Source organism: Truncatella angustata (assembly GCF_020726525.1).
Source record: "Truncatella angustata strain MPI-SDFR-AT-0073 chromosome Unknown BKA67scaffold_7, whole genome shotgun sequence".
Lineage (NCBI taxonomy): Eukaryota > Fungi > Ascomycota > Sordariomycetes > Amphisphaeriales > Sporocadaceae > Truncatella > Truncatella angustata.
The window spans coordinates 1,316,529-1,340,601 of record NW_025763387.1 but is presented as its reverse complement, the minus strand read 5'-3'; the positions used below and the strand labels follow the sequence as shown (position 1 = coordinate 1,340,601).

The 24,073-nt window shown below is 49.6% G+C and overlaps 8 protein-coding genes across 8 annotated transcripts; 4 read left to right on the top strand and 4 right to left on the bottom strand.

Annotated features, from left to right (window-relative positions):
• Positions 1–598: 598 nt before the first annotated feature.
• BKA67DRAFT_661614 (uncharacterized protein) lies at positions 599–1,918 on the top strand (the record flags this gene model as incomplete). Its single annotated transcript, XM_046107846.1, has 1 exon — positions 599–1,918. The coding sequence occupies one exon, from the start codon at positions 599–601 to the stop codon at positions 1,916–1,918; it is 1,320 nt and encodes a 439-aa protein (XP_045955161.1).
• A 247-nt stretch (positions 1,919–2,165) lies between these two features.
• On the bottom strand, positions 2,166–3,435 carry BKA67DRAFT_661613 (polygalacturonase; the record flags this gene model as incomplete). Its single annotated transcript, XM_046107845.1, has 3 exons — positions 2,166–2,506; positions 2,574–3,129; positions 3,181–3,435. 3 exons carry the CDS (start codon positions 3,433–3,435, stop codon positions 2,166–2,168), a joined length of 1,152 nt encoding a protein of 383 aa, XP_045955160.1.
• Positions 3,436–6,285: 2,850 nt separating this feature from the next.
• BKA67DRAFT_538673 (uncharacterized protein) lies at positions 6,286–7,306 on the bottom strand (the record flags this gene model as incomplete). Its single annotated transcript, XM_046100499.1, has 2 exons — positions 6,286–6,347; positions 6,400–7,306. The coding sequence occupies 2 exons, from the start codon at positions 7,304–7,306 to the stop codon at positions 6,286–6,288; spliced, it is 969 nt and encodes a 322-aa protein (XP_045955159.1).
• A 1,043-nt stretch (positions 7,307–8,349) lies between these two features.
• On the top strand, positions 8,350–10,704 carry BKA67DRAFT_523160 (family 92 glycosyl hydrolase; the record flags this gene model as incomplete). Its single annotated transcript, XM_046098441.1, has 2 exons — positions 8,350–10,064; positions 10,116–10,704. 2 exons carry the CDS (start codon positions 8,350–8,352, stop codon positions 10,702–10,704), a joined length of 2,304 nt encoding a protein of 767 aa, XP_045955158.1.
• A 1,070-nt stretch (positions 10,705–11,774) lies between these two features.
• BKA67DRAFT_594143 (pectin lyase fold/virulence factor) lies at positions 11,775–13,434 on the top strand (the record flags this gene model as incomplete). The annotated part of the gene is made up of 3 exons (XM_046105023.1): positions 11,775–12,254; positions 12,389–13,334; positions 13,391–13,434. The coding sequence occupies 3 exons, from the start codon at positions 11,775–11,777 to the stop codon at positions 13,432–13,434; spliced, it is 1,470 nt and encodes a 489-aa protein (XP_045955157.1).
• Positions 13,435–16,976: 3,542 nt separating this feature from the next.
• On the bottom strand, positions 16,977–18,398 carry BKA67DRAFT_594142 (ferritin-like domain-containing protein; the record flags this gene model as incomplete). The annotated part of the gene is made up of 2 exons (XM_046105022.1): positions 16,977–18,317; positions 18,384–18,398. 2 exons carry the CDS (start codon positions 18,396–18,398, stop codon positions 16,977–16,979), a joined length of 1,356 nt encoding a protein of 451 aa, XP_045955156.1.
• Positions 18,399–20,064: 1,666 nt separating this feature from the next.
• Positions 20,065–22,173, top strand: BKA67DRAFT_661608 (WD40-repeat-containing domain protein; the record flags this gene model as incomplete). Its single annotated transcript, XM_046107844.1, has 1 exon — positions 20,065–22,173. One exon carries the CDS (start codon positions 20,065–20,067, stop codon positions 22,171–22,173), a length of 2,109 nt encoding a protein of 702 aa, XP_045955155.1.
• A 265-nt stretch (positions 22,174–22,438) lies between these two features.
• Positions 22,439–23,161, bottom strand: BKA67DRAFT_575459 (uncharacterized protein). Its single transcript, XM_046103502.1, has one exon. The coding sequence runs from the start codon at positions 22,946–22,948 to the stop codon at positions 22,613–22,615; it is 336 nt and encodes a 111-aa protein (XP_045955154.1). The 5' UTR covers positions 22,949–23,161; the 3' UTR covers positions 22,439–22,612.
• Positions 23,162–24,073: the final 912 nt, after the last annotated feature.

Here is a 24,073-nt window from a genome sequence, read left to right as displayed (position 1 = left end):
TGACATGAAGAAAAAGTGATCTGCCATGTATGGTAATGTTGTTGATGGATGATGCCGTGACCCGAGATTGAGGAAGTTAGAGGCCACGTGCAAATACTTGCTTTTGCGGCCTCAGCTTGGCGAAATCATGGTTGCTAAGCGAGGAAAGTCACCGTGTCCATTGGGCTGAGTGGCGCATTCTGCGATGCCCAGTTGTGGTGGGAGATGAGGCCAAGAAAATTATGGACAGGAATTCTTGCGGCCAAGACGGTAAATGCGTGGGCGCGCGCTGTTGGCAGTCTCGGCGTCAGAAGGAATGACTACTGGAATCTTGATAAGAAGTTCGTCTGACCCCCCTTCCCGATTTCCAATTGGCACCTCTGCTCTAAATTTTTGTTTTGCAGTGATATCGCCGCCAAGCTATTGATTCTTCGTTCGTTGAGAAAATGAGGTTTTTGAAGATTCTCTGATTTATTGCATCTCGCAAGCTTATGATATACCTTCGTTTCAATCCCGTCTAACCGAGCAAACCCCACGAGCTTACAGGGATCACCCCGTTGCAAGCCGCACCACCGAACACCACCCGTTCCAGCACGCTGGTACTGGGTTTTAGAGCCGGATGCTTCCCAACTCCCCACTAAACCGTGGGCTGGTATCTTTCTCATTGGGCTTTCTTTTGGTGTTTTCACTTCTAGTGTTCCACCTCCGCGAGACATGTTTTCGGGATCCATCCTCGATCTTCTTCCGTCCCGAACATGCCCGAGTTCTTTCATATTCAGCATTTCGCAGAACTCAGGCGCGGAAACACGCCGCCCAAGCCGGAGTGCATGAGCCAGTGAAGTGGTCCAACGCGACAGAGGGCGTACACCCGGAGCTGTGCATCGCGATTGGCTCTGTCAGCCGGCAGGGGTTTTCTTATCTGAAGGAGACGCTTGGGAGCGTTCTGGAGGGGCTCGACGACGTCGAGCGCAGCAGCGTATACGTGGTTGTCTTTCTTGCGCATACCGACCAGACAGAGCATGAGGACTTCGGACAGCCATGGCTACGAAACATGGCCGACTCTCTGCCAACATATCCCCAAGATGCAGCTATGCTAGAACTCGTAAGGAAGTTGGAGAAGGAGAACGACTACCCAGCGCACGCAAGAAAACAGAAGATCGATTATTCGGTGCTTCTGGACGAGTGTGCAAAGGTTCATCCCGAGTACACCATGACGCTTGAAGACGACGTCATCGCGCTAGACGGATGGTTTCACAGGATGCGTGCCGCCCTACAGACGGCTGCGCAACGGACCAGGGACATGGGCCGGAGCAGCTTCCTGTACATGCGCATCTTTCATGATGGGCGGTTGCTCGGGTGGAACGCGGAGGAAGCCCCAGTCTACATATTTTACAGCGTCGCCACAGTCATTCCTCAGCTTGTGGTGCTCTGGTATCTGCGGTGGCGTTTTGCTGCAGTGCAGAAGGCCGTGCCCTTGCAGTTGTTGCTGCTGGTTTATGGGATATGTATGCCAATGATGATCGGGCTCTTTTTCGCTGCCGGCAGAAGCTGCATGTTGCCAAAACCTCCTGGGGTGAGCCTGATGCAGCAGTATGGCTGCTGTGGCCAAGGCCTGGTTTTTCCACAAGATCAGGTCAACCGACACCTGCTCCCAATGTACAGCAACAGCAACGACAGCCATGCAGCGGTTGACACATTTTTGGAGGACTGGGCAGATTCACGGGATGAGCTTAGATGGGCTGTCAGCCCTGTGTTGATCCAACATGTTGGTGGAAAGAGCTCACATGGTGCGGGAGATCAGCGGTTTGGTCAGCTTACTGACGATATGCCCTTTGATTATGCTTTCGAGAGCAACGACCCGGTCGAGCTTGCGAAGGAACACCAAATATGGAGCGATGGGCTGAGGAAGGAATTGATGAAAGGCAAGATTATTGAATGAAACTGACACAGTGTTGTTCTTATGCAGTTCACGGACGCACCAAAACTTCCAAGCAAAACGCGCGTATTTATATTGTGGTCGAATGAGACATTATATACAAGAAAGTGAGAGCCGGGCGGCCCAGTTATGAACTCCGCAACATGTACAACACCGAAAGAACCCTCCCTCTAGGTCGGCAAGATATCCTTCCCCGATCGAATTAAGTAATGCTGCGAGTTCGAGCATGCCCTGCTACGCTGTGTAGGACTTAAGAGCAAGCGGCGACGCTTGGAACGTTGGAGCAGCTGGCGTATTTCTTGCCACCAGTAACAGTGACGCCAGACCAGGTCCAGCTGGAGCAGGAGGAACTGCTACCGCAAACGATGACGACATCGTAACCAGTGGAAGCAACCGCGCCGGATCCGGCGATGCTCTTGATGGTGAGGTCGGTGATGGGAATGCCTGTGGTGGCAGTACCATCGAGGTCGCCACCATCGTAGTTCTGCTCGATGAGGATACCATACTTGGAGATGGATGCCAGGGTAATGCCGGAGTAAGTAACACCCGTAATTGTGCCGGTGTCTCCACTGCTAGCCTTGATACGAATACCTGTCGAGATTGATTAGTTGAAGTTCGCTCGACGGGGAAACCATCTTTTTCCTGAAAAGTATCTTACCGTTAACAGAGTTCTTGACCTCGGAGTTCTCGAACGTGACAGTGTCAACAACATTGTCGGTGCGGCCACCCACGGAACCAATGGAAAGACCATGGCCTCCGGAGCAAACGCCACCGCTGAAAATGATATCTGTACCAGAGTTGACAGCAACACAGTCGTCCTGGTTGTAGACGTTGGCGCCAGTGATGGTGACGGAAGAACTGCTGCCAATATCAAAACCATCAGTGTTGTGGCCCAAGCTGCCAGTGTCTCCAGCGGAGTTGTCGATTGTCATGTCCGTGATCGTCAAGCCATCGCAGCCGTTGATGGAGACAGCCTGAACTGGGGTGTTCTGAATGTGCAGGTCGGTGATGGTTGAGCTCGTGAGGTCGTGAGCGTAGAAGAACTTGGGCTTGGTCTTTCCACCGTTGCTGCCCTCGCCATCCCACCAACGAGCACCGTCAGCGTTGAGTAAGTGACCACTGGCGCCCTTGACGGTAATCTTGTTGCCCTTGATCTGGAGAAGGGGGCCTGCCCATTCCTTGTAGCCCCAGGTGGTGGTACCCTCGAAGATGACCTGGTCCACTGTCAGTCATCACAAGTTGAAGTATCGTATCAAAGAGCTTACAGTAGTGCCATCGTTGAGATCAGAGAGGTCTAACGTTGTTCCAGAAGGAACGGCAACGCTGGAAAGGACGATAGTAGAGCAAGATGCTTGAGACTTGCTGGCAGAGGCGGCACCGGAGGAGCCAGAGAAAGTACAGCTCGTCGCTCTCTTCACCTCACCTGGGACAGGCGCAGGAGTGATCTCTGGACCAGCCACAGGAGAGGCAATGGCGTAGGCCGCAAAGGCGAGAGTAGCGAAGGAAGTGAAAGAAACCATTGTGTTGGGAAAAGACTGTGTTGAAGGCTTGACGAGGCTTGTTGTTCCGTTGTCTTGTTGTCTTGTTCCTGCTGATCATATCTGTCGAGGCCAAGACATGCCGCTTTTATAGAAGTCTCGTCAGTTCCCTAGGGAGTCTCCTTGGTCTACGATGTTTACCGTGAAGATTGCACAGGCTCTGTGAACCCCACCCCTGCCGGGATTCAATATCCTCCAATGAAGGGTTATCCATCCCAAGGGCCATGTGAGGGTTGGGGCGATAGGGGTGTTTCCTTCGCCCACATCAGCAGGGGAATCTTTTGACTCAAGCTGTAACCCATACTTTTATTGTTGAAACATATGTCCTCCAATGAGAGTGCAATGATGCCAAGACTATATCACAAATGGACTCTCCCCACAAACCCACTTTCAAAGACGCTAAGACTGACCCATGGATGGCAGTCAAGCAGTTACGCGGCAGTAATCAGAAGACCCGAAAACGTGGTTAGAGACAAGCCTAAAAGTTGACAAAAATTGGAGACCACACTTACAATGCATGATCGGACGAATGTGGTAATATGAGCGCCAATCTCTCGATATCACTCGTTCCTGGCCTGTGTCTTCCACTCGATCCTGTCTCATTTTGCCAATTCAAGAACGTCGAAATGGCTGACCATGGTATCGCAGTCAATTATGAGGCTCTTTTGATCTCGGCAGGTATAAGCAATAGCTAAGCTTTGCCAATGCAGCCGCAAATTAAGCGAAGAGAATATCTGGAGTATCGATTGTTTTGACTCCGAGATGCCGTTTCTGGATGTGGGTCTTGCCTGATTGGTGGTAAAAACTGCCGTTTCAGTTCCTGAGCCGGGAAATTAAATTTCTTAGGCCAGATTGCCGAGGGGATTTCATTGTCAGGGAGCGTCACGACTCACGCCTCTGCGGAATAGGTATTAAACCTTGAAAAGCACAAGTGGGGTGGGTAGTTTGACAGGGAACGCACGGTTGACTCGGAGCTCAACAGCGCGTTGGAAAACACCTCTGCTATCACCGATGCCTGCCCCGAAGTGATCCCTGATCCTCCACACTATGGTAAACTCTGAATCACTGACTTGTTGCCGACGTAGCACCGAGGAGACCCAGCTCCATGTAACGCGGTATGGTTCGCTCTGTTGGCGAAGTCTTTGGATTGAGTCGGGTAGTACTCTGCCTTTGGAAAACCCCTCCATCTTATTCTCTCCAGGCTCTTAGATGTTAAGAGAAGACTTTTTAAGCTCATAGCTGGATAATGATGTCTTAATAACAAGGATGATCTTATGCACTGGGGCCTTTTCTTGCACGGGGAAATTTTCCTGGTTTTTTCTTCTTTTTTTTCTTTAGGGGGGTTTCGATTTCCTAAGAGGATTTCTCTGGGGATCATTTCGTTCTAACAAGACTGTCCCTCACATTAGGAACGACACAAGCAATGCGTTAGTCAGGATATGTCCAGCGAATTTGAACAATGCACCAGCCTGCCCTACCCAGGACTATTCCGCATCATATTATCGCCCTCGGTGGGTACAAGAGACACAATATTCTCTCGATGGCCTTGATACGATCAATCTCAGGCAATACGCATCATACGTACACACTTAACCACCTCATCGTACGCAGTAGATCTCGTATTTTTATTAGATAAAGCTTGGCTAATTCTCCTCAAATATATCGAACAACTATACTTCTACGAGTACCGACCAGAGAATCCACACTCCGAAGGGTTCCATATTTTGAAACACCGACTCTTGCTTGATCCGACGGTGCTCGATTGCTGCGATATATCGTAGGAATACCTGCCGACATAATTTCTGCACGTTCGAGGCTGGCCAAGGGCTCAAGACATCATAAAAACTAACCTGGAAATAGCCTATGTCATTGGTGGTTCTCTGGTTGACGATATCAGTGAATGAAAAGGTTATTATGCCAATGCCTTTTATGCTGCCCATTGAAGAAGTATTCACGTGTTGGGTTTCAAGCAGAGTCAACGACCATAACAGCAGCTGCTAACCACAATGATGCTGCATTGTTGGCTAAGCCCATATTTGATAGCTTCTAAATATTGCTTCCGCTCCGTACAACAGCGCAACAGCCTACATGCATTCTTCATTTTGAGTATCATGTAGTATCCAGATTGAAGGTTTTTTAGGCTTTGTAGTACTGTTGTGTTGGGTCTGTGTGTATGAGGGAGGGAAGGGGGGCTTTCCCGGTCAATATAAACAATATCTAACTCAACACGAATTGCTACAGCCCGATCGGGCCAGGTATGAAGAACCACTTCTAAGTGGACCAGATTGTCAAGCGAGACATAGAACACCGGGCCAATTCTCGATACTGTTGCTAAGTACGCCCCTAACCACTGCAAGACTGAAATTACGAATGAATAGTGTAAAATATGGCTACAGGAAGACTACAGCATCTCGCATAGACGTTGAAGAATGATTAACCTGGGTCGGAATAAGAAACGATTAATGGTAGAGACGAATTAGAAATGCCAATATCATGAGACGCATGTCACTACAATAGTACAGTGAAAATGGATGGAACCACAGTCCCCTTTATATCTCCGAAATGCCGACAACGTAAATTAAAATAAAATAAAAAAGCTCATCTGGGCGATCTTGGCCTAATTAATATTACAAAAATGGGATGCCTTCGTGACTTGGCGCAAAAGCGACAGACGTTATGTCACCCTTCTAGCCTTTACAGTTCCGCACCAGGTATCTTGGTCGTGATAACAACGTCTGATCCGAGTATTGGCCGACCAAAAGTTTACATGTCGAGGATAAGAGTTCAGCTTCAATGAACTCTGTGTTTGATGCGGGGTTCTAGGTGACAGTCTCACCACCAACCACCATGATATCGTTGGCCACGGCGCGGACCGTTGTAGTATGTGCTCGTGTCTGAAGACGAATGAGTTTGGGTCATCATAATTATTATTGATTGGAGCCCTACCTCTGAATGTGCTTATGCCAAGTTGGTCAGCGATGTTTACATAGCCCTCCGAGCCTATGACGCCTCTATTTCGGATTTTGTTGATCATATCATCATCACCCTGCCATGGAGTTCGACACATCGGACAGGTGACCTGATCACGTGCGCCACTATCTTGTCGTTTTGTTGCCGCCCACATCTCAAAACACTCCATGTGAATATTTTGACCGCATTGTGCACGACAATAGACAGTAGAATCGGACTCCTCAAATGGCATGAAACAGATAGGACAATCACCTTCGATCTCTTTGCGATTCTTGTCCTTGTTGGGTTTCTCGGCATCATCCCCAACTTCGATAGGAGGCGCATTGTTGATGATCTCGACCAGTTCTGAAGATACTAGCGCGAGCTGATAGACAAGATCGAATCTAGCTCGGAGGACGCGTGCCATCACATATATGACATGCTTGCATTGGTTGCCCTTCTCTGCATGTGGACAAGTGCATGTCGGCTGACGGGCAATATGGACCTTGTAGATGTTACCAGTAGAGCCCGTAAGTTCTACTTCTTCCTCTGGACACTCTGCTGTTCCACAGCGAGTTCTACCAAGGACATAAAAACGCTGAGAAGTAGCGCGCTGGTATATTTCAGTAAAAGCTTGTGGAGCCTTGGACCGAAATTTGCGCAATCGCTTCTCTTCGTTCTCATCCTGTTTCTTGCGTAGCTTCTTGGGCTTCTCTTCAGGTGGTGTCTCAAAGCTCTCGTACTTCAAACACACCTGGCCATATGCCGGTGGCGAAGCTCGTGAAAAAGGAGATGGATCGCTGCTGCTAGAGTAAGTTTTTAGTAGCTTACGCTTTTTTGTAGCACTTGCAGTGTTAGGCGTTGTGCTGGTCGCAATCGCAGCGGTCGCTGCTTTTGCACCCATCGTGAGAAGCTAAACCCAGTCAAGGGAAATGTGGAATGGGTGGGTGATGATATTATCCGCTTGTAACTCTCAGATGGTCGACTATGATAATACCCATAGTCTTTGAAACATTTGCACGTCAGGCACGCGGAATCCTGCGAATGCTTGAATGTGCAAATGTCGTGCTGGGTAGAGCTTGAATTGTTGATGGTGAAACAAGCATTGAGATAGACTAGGTAAAAACATTCTTTGCGGGTATAGTGGCAAATAGACGTCACTGACGCTTACGCCAAAGTCGTGCCAGGTCATGTGATTGGGAGTCTGCAACTGCGAAAATCTTGGTGTTAATTTTGCCAGACGCGGCCGATAACAGCGGTTGAGCTATCAAGCTTTACTATCACTATCTAGTGGGCGTTGAATAGGGCGATAATCATATTTCATACGTCTGTAACCGGAAGATCAGAGGACATACTATACGTTACTTATGGTTCTAGCATCTAATATTCTTTGGCTAGCTTTTCTTGATCAGTCGATAGCGTTACGTCATATGTGAGGTTAGAGATCTGGTAACGCTTCAGGTTAGGTGGCTGCCCTGTGGGATTCATGCTGATCAAGTATCCTTTGAAGTTCCCCAGCTTTGGAGAGTAGATAGCATGCCGGTACATTAGTTCAACTGAGTCTGAGTATTATATGTTTAATGAGGGACTGAGGAGCAACATAAATTTGGTCATCTTTTCGCACTATCATTTCCGTTCTGTTGCAGGCGGGGTGATTGCAACGTTGTAGTGCAGATTTTAAAAAGCTGCAAACTGCCATTCCCCCAAGGAAGACATTGTGGCTCGCGACTCTGCAATAGGCAGGTGACTGTTTCTCGTACCCTGGGATGGCTGAGTATAACTTCATGTAAGACCTGCAATCTCAAGACCTTTACTTTGCCCAATCGTTGGATATTGATCCCTTCTACGAGGCCGTCTTAACAGTGGAGCGCAGCCCTAAAAATGGCGCTGACAATCGGAATCCGGGGTACTCCACTCACTATAACCGCTTGGCTGCTCCTGTCCGTAATGGTGGCCCCGGTCGACGGTACAGCCGACGTTCTGCAATACATAAATCCCTTGATAGGCAGCACAAATGGCGGCAATGTCTTCGCAGGTGCAACGCGACCTTATGGCCTTGCAAAGCCCGTGGCTAACGTAGATGGCGCCAACACGGGCGGCTTCGCAACAGATGGATCAAACATTACCGGCTTTAGTTCAGTGCACGACTCTGGCACGGGCGGTAATCCCAGCCTGGGAAACTTCCCCTTATTTCCGCAAATCTGCCCGAGCGACGAGGTCGACAGCTGTCAGTTCAGGATTGGAGACCGAGCCACACCTTATGCGGCCGACAGCATTATTGCGAGACCTGGATACTTCGCAATTGAGCTTGGAAATGGCATCAAGACGGAGATGACCTCGAGTAACCATGCCGCCTTGTATCGGTTCCAGTTTCCAAGCGGCCATGATGCGGATCACCCTTTAGTGCTACTCGATCTGACAGATCTGTGGCAGAGTCGGCAGAATGCATCGGTCAGTGTCGATGCCATTAGTGGAAGAATGATGGGCAATGGAACGTTTCTGCCAAGCTTCGGTGCAGGTTCTTATATGATGCACTTCTGCGTGGACTTCTTTGGCGGGGAGATCCACGATAACGGAGTATGGGTAAACAATCGAGCAGGGTCCGATCCAAAACAGCTATACGTGACTCGAGGCTTCAACTTGTTCTATGCAGAGGCTGGAGCATGGGTGCGGTTTGAGGACCTTAGCAACGACACAATTTTGGCGAGGATGGGTACCAGCTTCGTCAGTGCGGAGCAAGCATGCTCACGTGCTGAGACCGAGGCCCTTGATCCCGTCAACGACTTTGACAGCTTAGTGACGGAGACGGAAGAGGTATGGATTGAACAGTTGAGCCCGATCACTATCAACTCGGGTGGTGCTAGTGATGATTTGCAGACGAGCTTCTGGAGTGGCATTTATCGGTCCATGATTAATCCCCAAAACTACACGGGCGAAAATCCGAAATGGGACAGTGGGATTCCGTATTTCGACTCCTATTACTGTCTATGGGATGCTTTCCGAGTACAGCATCCGTTACTCACGATCATCGATCCGGTAGCACAGGCCCAGATGGTGAACAGCTTACTTGATATCTACCAACATGAGGGCTGGCTTCCTGATTGCCACATGTCTCTTTGCAATGGCTGGACGCAAGGCGGATCTAATGCCGACATCGTTCTGGTAGATGCTTACGTCAAGAATTTAACGGGCATTGACTGGAACTTGGCTTTGAATGCAATTGTACAGGATGCTGAGGTTGAGCCATTAGAATGGTCGTACCATGGACGTGGAGGGCTGCAGAGCTGGAAAGGCCTAGGTTATATTCCATACCTCGACTACGATCCTATTGGCTTCGGCACAAACTCAAGGAGTATCTCAAGAACGTTGGAGTACTCGTACAACGACTACTGCCTGGCTATCCTCGCCGAGGGCCTCGGGAGAGCAGACTTATATGAAAAGTATATCCAGCGGAGTACAAATTGGCGAAACCTATGGAAAGAAGACCAGACGTCCGTGGTTAAAGGCAATGATTCTGGCTTCACAGGATTCTTCCAACCCAAATATCTGAATGGAACTTGGGGATACCAAGATCCAATCGCGTGTTCCGCCCTTGCAGACTTTTGCTCATTAACTACGAATCCTTCGGAAACCTTCGAGGCAAGTGTTTGGCAATATCAGTTGTAAGTAATCAACAAAATCTGAAGACTATGCGGTTAATTAACCGATGGTAGCATCGTACCTCAACAAATATCTTCGCTCATCAGCCTTATGGGTGGCGACGAGGCTTTCATCTCCCGTCTTGACTTTTTTCATACCTCTGGCCTCGCCGATATCTCTAATGAGCCTGTATTCAGCACCGTATATCTTTACCACTACGCTGGCCGTCCCGCCTTATCTACAAAACGTTTGCATACCTATATCCCCTCTTATTTCAACAACACAAATGGAGGACTGCCTGGCAACGACGACAGTGGCTCGATGGGAGCTTTCGTGGTCTTCGGCATGTTAGGCCTTTTCCCTATTGCTGGACAAAATGTATACCTGATATCGGCACCATTTTTTCAGGAGGTCAATATAAAGAACGGCGTTACGGGGAACACCACAACGATCAGGACGGCCGGGTTTGATCCAAGCTATGTGAACATTTATATCCAGAATGTGACAGTAAATGGGGAGCCATGGTCGAAGAATTGGATCGGGCATGAATTGTTCTCACGAGGGTGGACGTTGGAAATCACGCTCGGCAGCGAAGAGTCAAATTGGGGCACCAAGCTCGAAGACCGGCCACCTAGTCTAAGCGACAGTAAAATTAGACTGTGAGTCTATGCGCGTACTGTGGAAGGTACCTATCGGCTTATGTGGTCTGAATTGCCGCCTCCTAGATTCCATCTTCTATTATATAAAACGTATCTGGGAAGTTTTTAAGTGGCCTTTTTCTACACATTTCACCAATAGGGAAATGCCGTATGTATAACGACTTGGTATACAGCACACTCGAAGCTTCCACCATTCAGGCTCACAGCTTGGATACCGGCAGTCGTTAAGATCGCCATTACCTGGAAACCGTGCGCTGAGGAATTAATGGGGTTGAATTCTGAGGTGTCACCAAGCCACAATATTCCGGGTGGGATACTACGAGGCAATACGTTTCTGATGAGACAATCCTGCATATGCGGAAATGAGCGGCTTTGGGATGCCAAACCCACTGGGAGGAAACCAGTTAGCATCTCGGGGATCAGGCACGTTTACCGCTAACTACGACGGCTAACGGCTTCGAACCCCACATACAGTCAAGAGCCGCATTGTTTCATTTAAACATGTAGTGGATCTCTTGGCAGAAACAATGACCCTGAATATCCGAGTCGCGCCCTGTAACCTCCCACATTCCTGAACTGAATTCGTTGGAGGAAAGCCTCACAGGCATTTGCGTGTTACAGCACCATGGCGCTGGGCTTACCAGAATGCAGAGGATGGGAGCAAATTAATTGAGGCAAAGTTAGAGATTAACCATAATAGAAAAAATGCTACTAACTCTCGAAGCGCGTGCTTGTATAAAATCGTGGTCAGGCTCCTCCTAGGGAATGTTGTTGAGATGCAGAAGCTTGGCGACACGGCAAACGAGCAAATAGGCAATCAGCTCCTGAACTATATCCGCGGGGCGGTTAACCGGCTTGGCGAAACGATCGCAGCGCCGGCGGTATTATATAAAGACTCTTGAATCCAGTGTGAAGATGCAGCTTAGTCTCTAACATTCCAAACCGTGCAGGCCCTCGACTCTCATCACATTCATTTTTGTCATTCGCTCTACATCAACATCATCGTCGGCTGGTCTGAACACTTGATCTTTCTTTAATCTATTCGAACCATTTAGAATCAACGACATACTCATCATGATTTTTTCTCCATTGTTTGCTTTGGCCGCAGCGTCCGCTGTCGCAGCCCAATCTGTCTCGGGGACCGCGTACGGATTCGCGACAGGAGTCACTGGTGGTGGATCAGCTACTGCAGCTGCCCCTTCCGACGCTGCTCAGCTTGCGGAGTGGCTCTCTGACAGTACTGCCCGCGTCATCCTCATCGACGAAGAGTACGACTTTACGGGTACAACGACCTCTAGCTCCGGTTGTTCTCGAAAGAGCTGTACCGTCGCCAATGGCGGACAGCTGTACGTTGGAACACTTTCTTGCACTGCCTCCAGTGATATTGTTTCCGTCAGCTCGATTACATACGATGCCGCTGGAACAACCGCTCTGTCTGTCGGCAGTAACAAGAGTATCATCAGTAGTAACGGCAAGGGTGTCTTGAAGGGTAAGGGCTTGTCCTTGGCTAGTGGTGCTAGCAATGTCATCATCCAGGGCATCGAATTCACCGACGTAAGTAATCAAGAAATAATCAATATCCTCATTCCATCCAGAGGTCAAGCAGACACGCTTCTATGTCTCAGTCTTGCTTTGTTCGATGGGTTCTGGCCGCGGAAAGAATAAAATAAAGCTAATGCGTGTATCAGATCAATCCCGAATACGTCTGGGGAGGTGATGCTCTCGACTTCCAAGGTAACAACGATGGCGTGTGGGTTGACCACTGCAAATTTTCGCTCGTCGGCCGCATGTTCATAGTCGCTCACTATGATGGCTCAAGAATCACAATTTCAAACAACGAATTCGACGGTATTACCACTACCTCTGCTACATGCAACGATAACCACTACTGGACGATGATGTTCATCGCCGATGGTGACCAGGTCACTCTCGACAAGAACTACTTCCACGACGTGTCCGGTCGCGCCCCCAAGCTTGGTCAAGACGGCGTTACAGGTACTTTCCACGCGACCAACAACTACTTCTCCAATATGAAGGGCCACGCCTTCGACGCTTATGAGGGCGCATCTGCCCTTCTCGAAGGAAACGTTTTCAGTGCCGTTAACACACCTGTCACTGATCAAGCGGCCACAGTCAGCACCTTCTACACCGTCCCAGACTCTTCCGCCGCTAGTGCTTGCTCATCAGTCCTTGGCCGTAGCTGCATCCTCAACTCGGTGTCCTCGGACAGCGGCACCCTTCCATCTCTAAAATCATCCAGTGCTCTAACAGCGTTTTCCAAGGTCACCAAATACCTTGTTGAGCCCATCGCCGCCAGTGAAGTCGCCAGCACCGTCGTGGCCAATGCCGGCCCTGCCAACTTGGCCTCGTCTGATAGCTCGAGCTCCAACTCCAACTCAGTAGCATCTTCCAGCTCTGCCACCAAGTCTGTTTCTTCTGCGAAGACGACTATTGCTGCGGCTGTCACGGCCACTACTACCAGCAAGGCTGTAACTACACTGGTGACAAAAACTAGCACCGCCAAGGCAGCGGCTACTGCTACTAAGGCTACTTCCAGCTCTAGCAGTTCAAGCGTTGCTCTCTATGGACAATGCGGCGGATCTTTATACACTGGCTCAACCACCTGCGCTTCTGGTATGTGATTGATAATGATTCTCCTGCCTCCACCAAGTAGTCACTAATCTTTTTAGGTACATGTACGGTCATGAACGATTACTACTCCCAGTGTATATAATGGTAGGGTAGTAGCAATACTAGGACCGGTGAAGGCAGTGTGTTTTGAACATATTCTAAAATCCCTGTAAATATTTCTAACTTAGTATATAATCCGATTTACTATTCATCGTTATAACCGCGCCAGTGCAAGGCTTGCATTCGCCTCATCCTTTCATGATCATGACATCGCCCTATCCGCAGCAGCAATAGGGCATGTTGGTGAAGCAATACCAGGTTTCATACTCTTTTCATTGTGAACGAGGCTCAATTCTGTGCATACGTACTGGATGGTGGACACCTGAGCTGTAAAGCCCTATCGCATTTGGTTGCAGTAGTCACCCTTGTTCGCACAAGTCGGGTCTCTAGACTACAAAATAAATGTTTTAATGGCGTTTCATACTATGGCGTCCCAGTTGTCTTGCGAATGTTGATGGATACTGAAGCAGGTTCTGCCTAGCCCAGCGAGACATTGAACTCGCGGAATAGGTGCCAGTTCACAGTGAGTTTTAGGACTGACATGAACACAATCGGCACCATTCCTTGTCCAGTCTCCTCCAAGGCGAAGATACCGTATACAAGTCTCTCTTGGGTTATTCATTCCACGCGTCAGCCCCACAATCCTTGCCATTTATTATTGGGATACTCGATCCAAGTAGTTTCATGATTGGCCCTTCTACACCCAGGTTGCATGTGTCTGCATGCCGTTCAAACAAAGCTTTCATAATCTTGTATGCGTTATCTCATCGCCAATGTAGAACTCGTGGTCACCTAATATACGAAAGTCCTTGCCCCTGTGGCTCTGACGTTTGACCACTGTGGTAGACCTGTGTGGCGCCTCCTATCAACGGCCAGAGTCTTCAGAAAAACTATGGCCATAGGAAACATTTCACCCCCTGCTGTATCTTCATTGTTCACAAGGTCGCACAGAAGAAGTGCACCCACCTCCGAGGTAATCTGTCCGCCAGTATACTGAGCTCATCTCCACCCACAAAGACTATGGTGCCCGTACGCGCTATGGCCATGCGCACAAGATTTATGTTTTCAATCTACTGTGCCGCTGGAAGTCGTCGTGGGTCGCGGGGATAGTCAGCCGCCAGGTCTAGCGGTCTGGTCGGTTTCGGAGAGCGATCGATTTTCAAAGCTGTTGAGTCGATATAGGATGACGCCCATAATAATCAGCTCAAAGGGCGAGAGTGGGATATTAGGGTCATGTAGCCAGCAAGCATGGATGTGAAGATGTACGCGTCGGGACCAGGTATAGCGTGGTTGTGGCATTATATTGCGTTTCATCTTTGTCATCGAGGTCCACAGAAAGCTAGATTCTACCGTTGCTCGAGCTCGATCACACCTTGTGAGGGTCATTTTGGGCTGGATGTTGTGGTTTCCTGCTTTGTGTCAGTACTGTCTCCCTTTGGCTTCCAGCTTCAAATCAAGTCTGGCAAGTCATATATACATTAAGTAGCCATTACCAACCCTGGTATTCTTCTGGCAGTACCGGAAAGGTATGGCGTGTTCGCAGCATGTGCGTGGCTTGCGCCAAGATCTGGGGTGATGCAGACCGCGATTCGGACCGCTACCGAATACTTTGATTGAGTTATGACTATCTCCGGGTTTATTATGCCAAAGGGGACTTAGTACCTGTTCAATAAAGAAAGAGCCGGGATAGAGAAAATTTTAGAAAAAGGGCAAAAGAGCTGACATATGACAGATTCACTCGAGCACAGAGGCATAAGGACCTAGGAAGGGAATGGGTAAACAAACAACACGACATTCTTCATAGACTCTATTCTAAACATATCTTTGCGGTGCCACAAACCTAACTTTTACCGTGCTTTGGAATTAACGACTACAATTCTGTCTAAGATATGCCATCCTTTAAGAGACCACCTGTACCCATGAAGGCAGGTCGCTCGTGACGAATGCCATAAGAAAACAGGCCTAGAGATCTGTTGCTGCACGACCAGCCGTTGGGGTACCTCTCAAATGTCGAGGTATCGATGGACTGTGCGAACAGCAATGTTGCCTGCATTAAGTCAGAGTACTTAGGTACTTCTAAAGACTGATTCAAATCAAGTTATAATTAGGGTACGTATCTTGGGTGCCTTGCAGGAACATGGGCACTGATCTGACAGGAAATCTGAAAGAGCCAATGAAAGACCACCGATTTTGGTTCTGCATGATTTGCAAAGCAGTTCCATCAGCGCATCAACAACGCCGAATCGAGTTAGTGCTAGGTGCGTCCCTTTTTTGCAGCTCCCTGATTGGTTTATTCAACTGATTTTCTGTTGCTGCTGATTTCTTCTCTTTTCCATTGGCTAGAATCATCATTGGTCAATTCTGATTTTCGTGCAATCAGTAACCCTGCTGAGACCCCGGGAGTCTATTCAAAGAGGTGTTTCTTCTCACAGAGGGACATCCTTACATCCTCTCCATTACATCACATTCGGGCCAGTCAGCTACTGAAACGTGAATACAATCTTCCCAAAGCTGTACCACCTCTCCCGCACAGCTTTCAAGCACATGACTTCCCACATTCCGCTCATCTTGACTTCTGCTTATCATCTACCATCAACAATCACACTGATATCGATCGACAAGGTATCACATGTCAACCCTTCCAATGGTTACTTGTTGCAGTCTACCCTCATTTACCTCAAACAACAACATGGGCTTCCCACATTCACTTACCTCATTCTTCGAGCGAAACTTCACAGTCATCAATCTGAGCAACGCAAGCTCCATACATACAAGCTCTGCAATGGGATGAGGCATTGGCGGAGGAAAAGGACAAGGGAAAAGGCGGAGGACGGATTGGATATAGATAAAACTAGGCAATGCCAAGGGGGGACTTTCGGGGCACAAACATGAAGAATTCATGTATCAACATACATAGCCATCACAGATCATACTAACGGTCACGGAGGGGGGAGTTGGCTCTAGTCACTCCTGGGCTTGGGCGGGCCTCCGACTTCAGCAATCTTCACAATCAACACAGTTTGCTCCTACTCTCGATTTTCTGTACACATGTGAATAATATTCCTGCTGTTTGCACTTATTTCCTAAATACTTACCTAACCGAAATCATGATTAGGACCCAAAATACAAAGCTCACGTTGTGTCTGTAACATATTCTCGCGGAACTACTCTCATATCGTATTGGTAAATGTATTGGTAAATGTATTGGTAAATGTATCCGGACTGCCAAGCGGTGTAAAGTCACTTGGCAATCTTAAGTAAGTATGTGTCAAATGTTGATGTGTTCACATTACGATTCGAGGATTAGGCGTCATATTCCTACGATTGGTCGCACAAATAACTTCGCACCACAGTTGAGAGTGGAAGCTCAGGAATAGACACCCTACATTGTAAACTTCACATATATGCATGTCAAGAATGAAACTTGTAGGAGTGTAATAGCATTTGACTGTCTGCCATAAACTCGTAACTCGGGTCATTATCATGAATAGTATCATTATGAATACATAGTCTCAAAACCACATTTCGCCTCCCACCATCAGTCTTCAAGGGTATCGTTCATCATTTGTTCCTCAACAGGCACGTTTAGCCGGACTGGTAAAGACCAATAGCGTAGACGTGAGGGTTAAGCTGGGTGATATTGAAGGGAGTTACATAGAGATCCTCATCAGTGATGACAAGGAAGATGGTGCCGTTGATGGCGGGATCGCCCTCAAAGGTGCTAACGTTGGGCTGGATGGTCCAACCACCGGTGCTGGTGACATCCTGCAGAGGGCTGTAGGTAACATTCAACTGCGTGACCCAGGCGGCGAAGGCAGGGGAAGCAGCAGAGGTGCTGGTAACGTAACTGTTATTGGGTCCGATGGCCTGACCGGGTGCGTCCCAGGACAGGAAAACCTTGCGGCCGGGGTAGGACAGGGGCTGGGTACGGTTACGTGTGATGGCCGGGCTGCAGTTGACACCAACCTCGGTGGCGTTGATGCAGGAGTCACCATCCTCAATGTCGGCAGTAGACAAAGTGTTAGTGTAGCCGCCGGTGGTCTCGTTCCAGACGTTGGAGCCGTTGATGCGAGCAGGGTTGGGTTGGTTCAGGATATGCAGAGCTGGGAAATTTTGCCATGCCAGGCGGGTCTGGTTGGCAGGGCAAGAAGAGATGTACGGAGCAAGCAGAGACCAAGCCCAAGATTGAGGCACTCCAACTTCGAACCAGACGGGCATGGGGAACAGGCCCTGGAACTGACGGAAGATCATCTGTTGACGAGCCTCGGTAGTGATGGACTGCAGCAGAAGCTGAGCACTCTCGCGAGAGTCGAGGTGAGGCAAAAAGCCATAGACACCAGACTCGCCAAAGCGGGTCAACTTCTGGCAGAAATCCAAGTACTCGCGCACATTGGAAACGGGGTAGTTGTAGGTACACTGAACAGGAGCCTCGGCACCCAAGATATTGGTTAACAGAGTAGCGTGGCCAACCTCTTGGTCTGCCATGAACTCGAGAAGGAAGCGGTCCTCAGCAGTCAAACCAGCGGCCTCAAACTCCTCCGTGCTGAAGGTAGCGAGACCCCAGTGGAACAAGTCGAGCTCAATCCATTCCTGGTACAGGGCGAGGGCGAGCGACTCGTAGTCGAAGTCACTCTGGGGTCGGTAGACCGGAGCCGAACCATTGGTACCCAGACCACCGGCAGGTGTGTAAGGGGCTGGCTGAGGAGCATGAAGCTTGCCATCAGCTGGGTACTGGAACTTGTACTCAGCCGGTGGTAGAGCTGGGATAGATGCTGCCAAAACGGAAGTCGACAATGCACCAGTGGTTGTGGGTGTACCCGTGTACGAGCCATGCGAAGTCACATCGGTGACAGGGACCTGTGATGCGGTGGCCGTGGGAGTCGATGTGAAGGTGGTTGTGGCCTCGGAGTAGACACGGGCCTCAAGCTCTGGCTCGACAGGTGCCGCGAATGATCGCAAGGAAAGCGCCAAAAGGCTGGTGCCGATAAAAACCTTCGAGAATGCCATTGTGATTGTGCTGCGAGATGCTTTCTTGAGTGAGTAGAAGAACAATGCTTTCTACCGGTGACACGCATCCTTATTATACCCTCGACGCAGTTGGAACCCCAGTTATATACCACCCACCTGTCATGGTGCAGTGGGTTTGTAAAGTCGCGCTGCAGTCAACATCTTTGACTGTATCTCGTCATAATTACAGAAGGCCAAATTCGGAGCATGGGAAAGACAAATAAGAATCGCCTCAGCTATGGAGAAAAACCAAACTCAATGATGTGTTGACTTTGGGCAGAGTGCTACACAAGTGTGATCCCTACGTTACCCGCATGCATGTGGCAACCGGGCCCAGGGTAGTTGAGATCTATGTACTCGTCATAATAGCACAAAGCCCGGGATCTACCCAGGCAAGCCAGGACGACGATCCGATGAACCGTTCATTGCATGATTAGTAGGCGCATACATCTGATCCGCATCTGCTCGTTAAAACTTTAATGTTGCTGTGCCTTGCGGCTTGCGGCTCTTCTTGGCAGGGCTATACAAAGGCGCATTCTGTGATAGTTGCGATACACATCGGACTGCTGCAATTTTCGGTAGTATATTTTTCCTGGTCCATCCACTTCGTCCGGGGTAATGCAATCTACCTTGGTTGCATATAACGTACATGACCAAGTTGAGTAGTTCGAGATCTGTCTCGCATTTGGAAGAGCTTGTCAAACCTGCACATGCAGACCCACTGACACTCCGGAGTCAACCTCCGGCTTGTGCGGTCCAAGTATTCTACCGGTAGAGATGGAATGTGCGCAAGGCGATCATCATGTAGGTAGACATCATCGGCCAACCAGCAGGTGATCACCGAGCCATGAAGATTGTTGCCGGACAAATGCTCCGTAATCGTCTAAGGAAAAGGTTGAGGGCCAAAATTCTTAGTTTGCCTGGACTCGGAAGCCATGTTGGGTCGGACAAGGGCCAGAGGGAATTCGGCGTGTTTAGTCTGCATGGCAAAAGTCGTGACGTTCGCGTTGCCCACTTGTTGTTGATTCCATGCCGAGCGGGGGCCCTGTCCGACCGACTATCTGTGTAACTCATGTACTATTCCCGGGCGTTGTGTTGTTTTGGAACCGAGGAACCGGACGAATTAATCAGAGCACTGGTCGGTCAGTGCTACGGGCATTTCATCGCTTCGCCCCGCTCGTAGCCAGTCTAACCTCAGTCCAGGCGGGCGACCGTTCACAGACAGCTTGCGAGTCGCTTGCTCTGGGCTTTGGCCGAATTGCAATTCAGTTCGCACAATCCAAGTCGGAATATGCGCTTGTTTGCCAGTCATGCCGTCTGAAGATATTGCTGCTTCTGGGTGACTGCTGTGCAAGAGAAATTCGGCGCAGAAACGCGTACGGGTGTGCATGTAACTTACAAGCTGCTTTACAGCGGCGATAGCCCAAGACGACCCCACTATCAGAGACAAAGTCGCGAGCTGCAGCTGCTGCAACGCGTCGACTGCGACTTGCGACGGCAAGAGGAGCTCTACGAAGGCCGAATCCCCACGTCAACGCTGCAGAACTGCCCAAGCATAACCATGGGCTATTGACGGATATCATATCAAGGTGTTTGTTTGTCTCTTCGCGTGCACATTAATTGCCATCCTCGGGCTTGCCTGTGCTGCATCAGTCGGCTCGCAAATATGGACGACTTCGACAGGGACTCCAACGCCAGTTCTGAGGAACAAGAAGACGAGTTGATGCCCGATGCGGAAGAGCCAGAACCAGAAGACAACGACCAGCAAGAAGACGAGGACGACAATGACGGCGACGACGACGACGACGGCGATAATGACGATGAAGACGAGAACGAAACCCAGGATCAGCACAACAACAGCAGTCATGATGCAAACAACGACGCATCGACATCGCAACCAATCTTGACGCGGACATCAGCGACACCTGCACCGCCTGCGACGCCGCGATGGCTGCCATCCGTACGGCCCGAGTATCTCAATGCGAACACTTACGATATCGTGCCCACCATGGCTGCGCCAATGGCCACAAGCATCAACGCGGTATCGATCACCCCCGATCTGCGCTACTGGATGACAGGCGGCTCGGACGGCTATATAAGAAAGTACCACGGCCCGGACACCATCAACGGGAAGCAGCTCCTGACCGTGGCGCAAAGACACCCTTTTGTAGAATCTGTCACCAAAGCTGGCGTTCTCTTGTCATATTGGGAAAATGCCGAGCCACACTCTCCGCCCCAGAGAACCGAGGATCTCGTCTTGAGCCCGGTGTATTCGCTCGCTGTGCATTCGCAGGCCCTGTGGCTGCTTTCCGGCCTCGAGAGTGGTGGCATCAATTTGCAGAGCGTCCGGCATGACGAGGGCAAGAGAATCACGTGCTTGCAAAAGCATACCAATGCTGTAAGCGTCCTGAATCTCTCAGCGGACGAGAAAAGCGTCTTGAGCGGAAGTTGGGACAAGAACATATTCGACTGGGATCTGAACACGGGGGACGTCAGGCGCCAATTCGATGGCAGTGGCGGCCAGATCTCCGCTTTAGAGACGAGGCCAATGAGTGGAATGCCAATTCCACCCGAGGCTGCCGAAGAAGATCTTCTTGGTGATACATTCTTCTCCAACAATGCCGCCCCTGCTGCTGGTGGGGACTTTGACTTTTCGCTCGATGGCGTAAACGGTGGCATCAACGGAGATATCGACCGAGCTGCCGACAACAACTTTGGGGACGATAACAATGCCTCGAACAGCGGCGGTGATGGTGACGGCTTGGATGCGCAAGGCAGTCCTGCTCATGATAGCCTTTTTGGTGGCAGCCCTGGAGCTGGTGACGATCTCTTTGGCGATAATTTTGGCGGAGATGACGACAACGAGTTCTCACGAGCTATGGCGCAAGACTCTGCCCAGGATCCAAACACGGAACCACCAGCCGCTGAAACCACTCTGCCAGATTTCGACATGTCAGTGCCAAATGTGGACGGGCCATCCAACGATGCCCCGAATGACTCAACTACAAATGGTGATTTCGCCACTAACGAGACAATGACTGTTGGTGATGCTCTTGTTGAGAACAGCTTTGACGCGACGCAGCCATCAGAGCAGGCCACCGAGTTCACCGAGCAAGATGCTACACAACAAGGCGCACCCCAATCTCCTTCGGTCTTTTTCGACTCGGCTCCTGCCCCTGAATCTCCGTCCGCGGTTTTTGCAGAACCACCGCCGACGCACTACGATACGTCTCAAACCTCCGATTCCACCTTTTTATCGGCGTCCATAGATGGTCCCATAAAAATATGGGATCGGCGGGTTCCCAGCCCAGTGGCACGCATTGGCAATCGCATTGGTGTACCGCCATGGTGCATGGGTGCTTGCTGGTCGCCCGATGGGAACTGGATCTATGTTGGTCGACGAAATGGCACAGTCGAGGAGTTCAGCGTGGAGAAGGCTCGTGGCGGTCACAAAGGATGGCAGCCAGAACGCACATTCAAATTTCCCAATGGTAGTGGCGCCGTCAGCTGCGTGCGACCTATGCCAAACGGCCGTCATCTTATATGTGCTTCGCATGACATTCTCCGGCTGTACGACCTGAGATCTGATGAGAAAACCTCCAAACATTCGCCACCTCCCTTCTTGATCGTTCCTGGACCCCCTAGAGCAGGTGTTATATCTAGTCTATATATCGATGCCACCAGTCGGTATATGATATCGACTGCTGGAACGCGTGGTTGGGAAGGGACGTCCACAGAGGTCATGATCGGTTACGAGATTGGCGTTCCTCAGTAAGTGTATAGTGGGTGGCATGCTCACATGTCGGAAGACCTATTCGCCTACCTGGCGTTTATGCAGTAGGCTTCACTGCAGGTTGATAATACCCAGAGAGGGGTTTCATTTAGGCGTTTTAAGGAGGTTGTCGAATCAGGGCTGGCGTATTTTGGCATAAAACCTATGTTCTATCTTGGGTATGTTGCATGAGAGCGGGTGTTCACAAGAGATGCACATTAAGCATTGAGATGTCGGGAAATTAGAAAGATTGGAAATCACTCCCACAACATTTCGTAGTAATGCGGGCCTCGTTATTTCGTAAATTTAGGTCACACCTTCAGGTCTGACCATATGGTATCGTAGGTACACTAAGGAAAGTGAGGCATGAAACTCTCGCCTGGGTATCCCTTCCTTGCCTCCCGTCGTCTCTCTATTGCCGTCTCGGCCAGACCCAAACACTTTAGTAAGTGCCGGTTCGCGTCCCGGTACCACCGGCACCGGTAGCGCCAGTCCCGTCAAAAGCATGTGCCCCCTCAACAGGCTGGGTCTGCGCAGGTGCGCCCGTGCCGTGGTGCTTGGCCTCGTGTCTGGCGATCATGCTGTCGGCGCTAGACATATCGGCCTTGCCCTTCTGCCTGATGCTCTCGTTTTTCAGCTGGCTCTGCTGCGCCGCCGGGTGCTTGGCGTCCGTGTCGAGAGCCGAATCGGCCGCCCCGTTGACGGAGCCGCGGAGTGCCTCGCCGGCGCCGTGGACGCCCTTGATTGCGGACTTGATATCTTGACCGATGCTCGACATTTTGTGTGGTATGTTAGATAGGTAGTTGGTGGGTTTGGTGTTCAGAGTAGATGTGGTTGTGTGTTTTAACTAATGGATTTTACTTGGCACGCAGAAAGGAGCACAAGCCAGTCAGGATGAGCTGGGAAACAGATTTATACCCAAGTAGAGGAGGCACGCAAAGCATGCTTGGGGCGTCGCACTCAAGTGTGACGTCTGTGACGACCATGAAGATGGAGTTCGTTGCCGGCCAACATGACGTAGGCGGTGGACCTTATATTGAATCAACCAATCAGATAAGTGGCTTACACGTCGACCTTCGCCGGTGAAAACAATCCACCATTATTACAGGAGTGGCCATCTTGTATGATGAAAAGTGCATAGCTTAACTTGCAAACATCGTCTATCCTTCAAGGTCGGTATCGTTTAAAAGCGGTCGACGTTCACTTTCTGTATACTAAGTGAAATTCATTGAGAAATGTGCCTTCATGTTAACCTGAAGTTGGGTTGTGAGAATGTCCTGTCTCAACTGAGACTTCGACGACTTCCCGTACCCAGAATCACAAAGGTATAGTAGCACCGTCAATCGCATTGAAGAAGTTGCCTGAGGTTTCTTCTCTGATCTAGGTTCATAAGATTGTTTGAGAAGCTGGCCCGCTTTAGACTGCCGTGATCCTTTTCTTTCGGAAGTTTGATGATTCTGCTGAGAGGATGTTCCCTATATCATGAACCGGAGTTCCAAGACGAAACTTATCGCATTTCTCAAAGCGGTGAAATAGATAATCTTACGAGTAGTGGAAGGGTTTAGAGCATAGTAATATGTTAGATGAAAAGCTGGGAATTAAAGAAATGGTTCTGTTTAGGCCATTTCTTAAAACCTCAATTGACAGTGGGCCTTTTTCTGGGAAAGCACAGGATTTAATAAGCATGTTGCTGTAGAACGAAGGTATAGATAGGCCAAAGATATCGACATTTGATTGTTTCTTATATTTTCTATATCCAGGCGTTCCTGTTACTCTTTGAGGCAAGGCAGGTGGCTGGCTGGAAGCCGGCCGATAACTAGAAGCCAAATGATGGTCAAATATGTCGAATGTACCATATATTGTAACAAGCAAAAAGTTCTTTACATGCTTACGAGAGCTAACA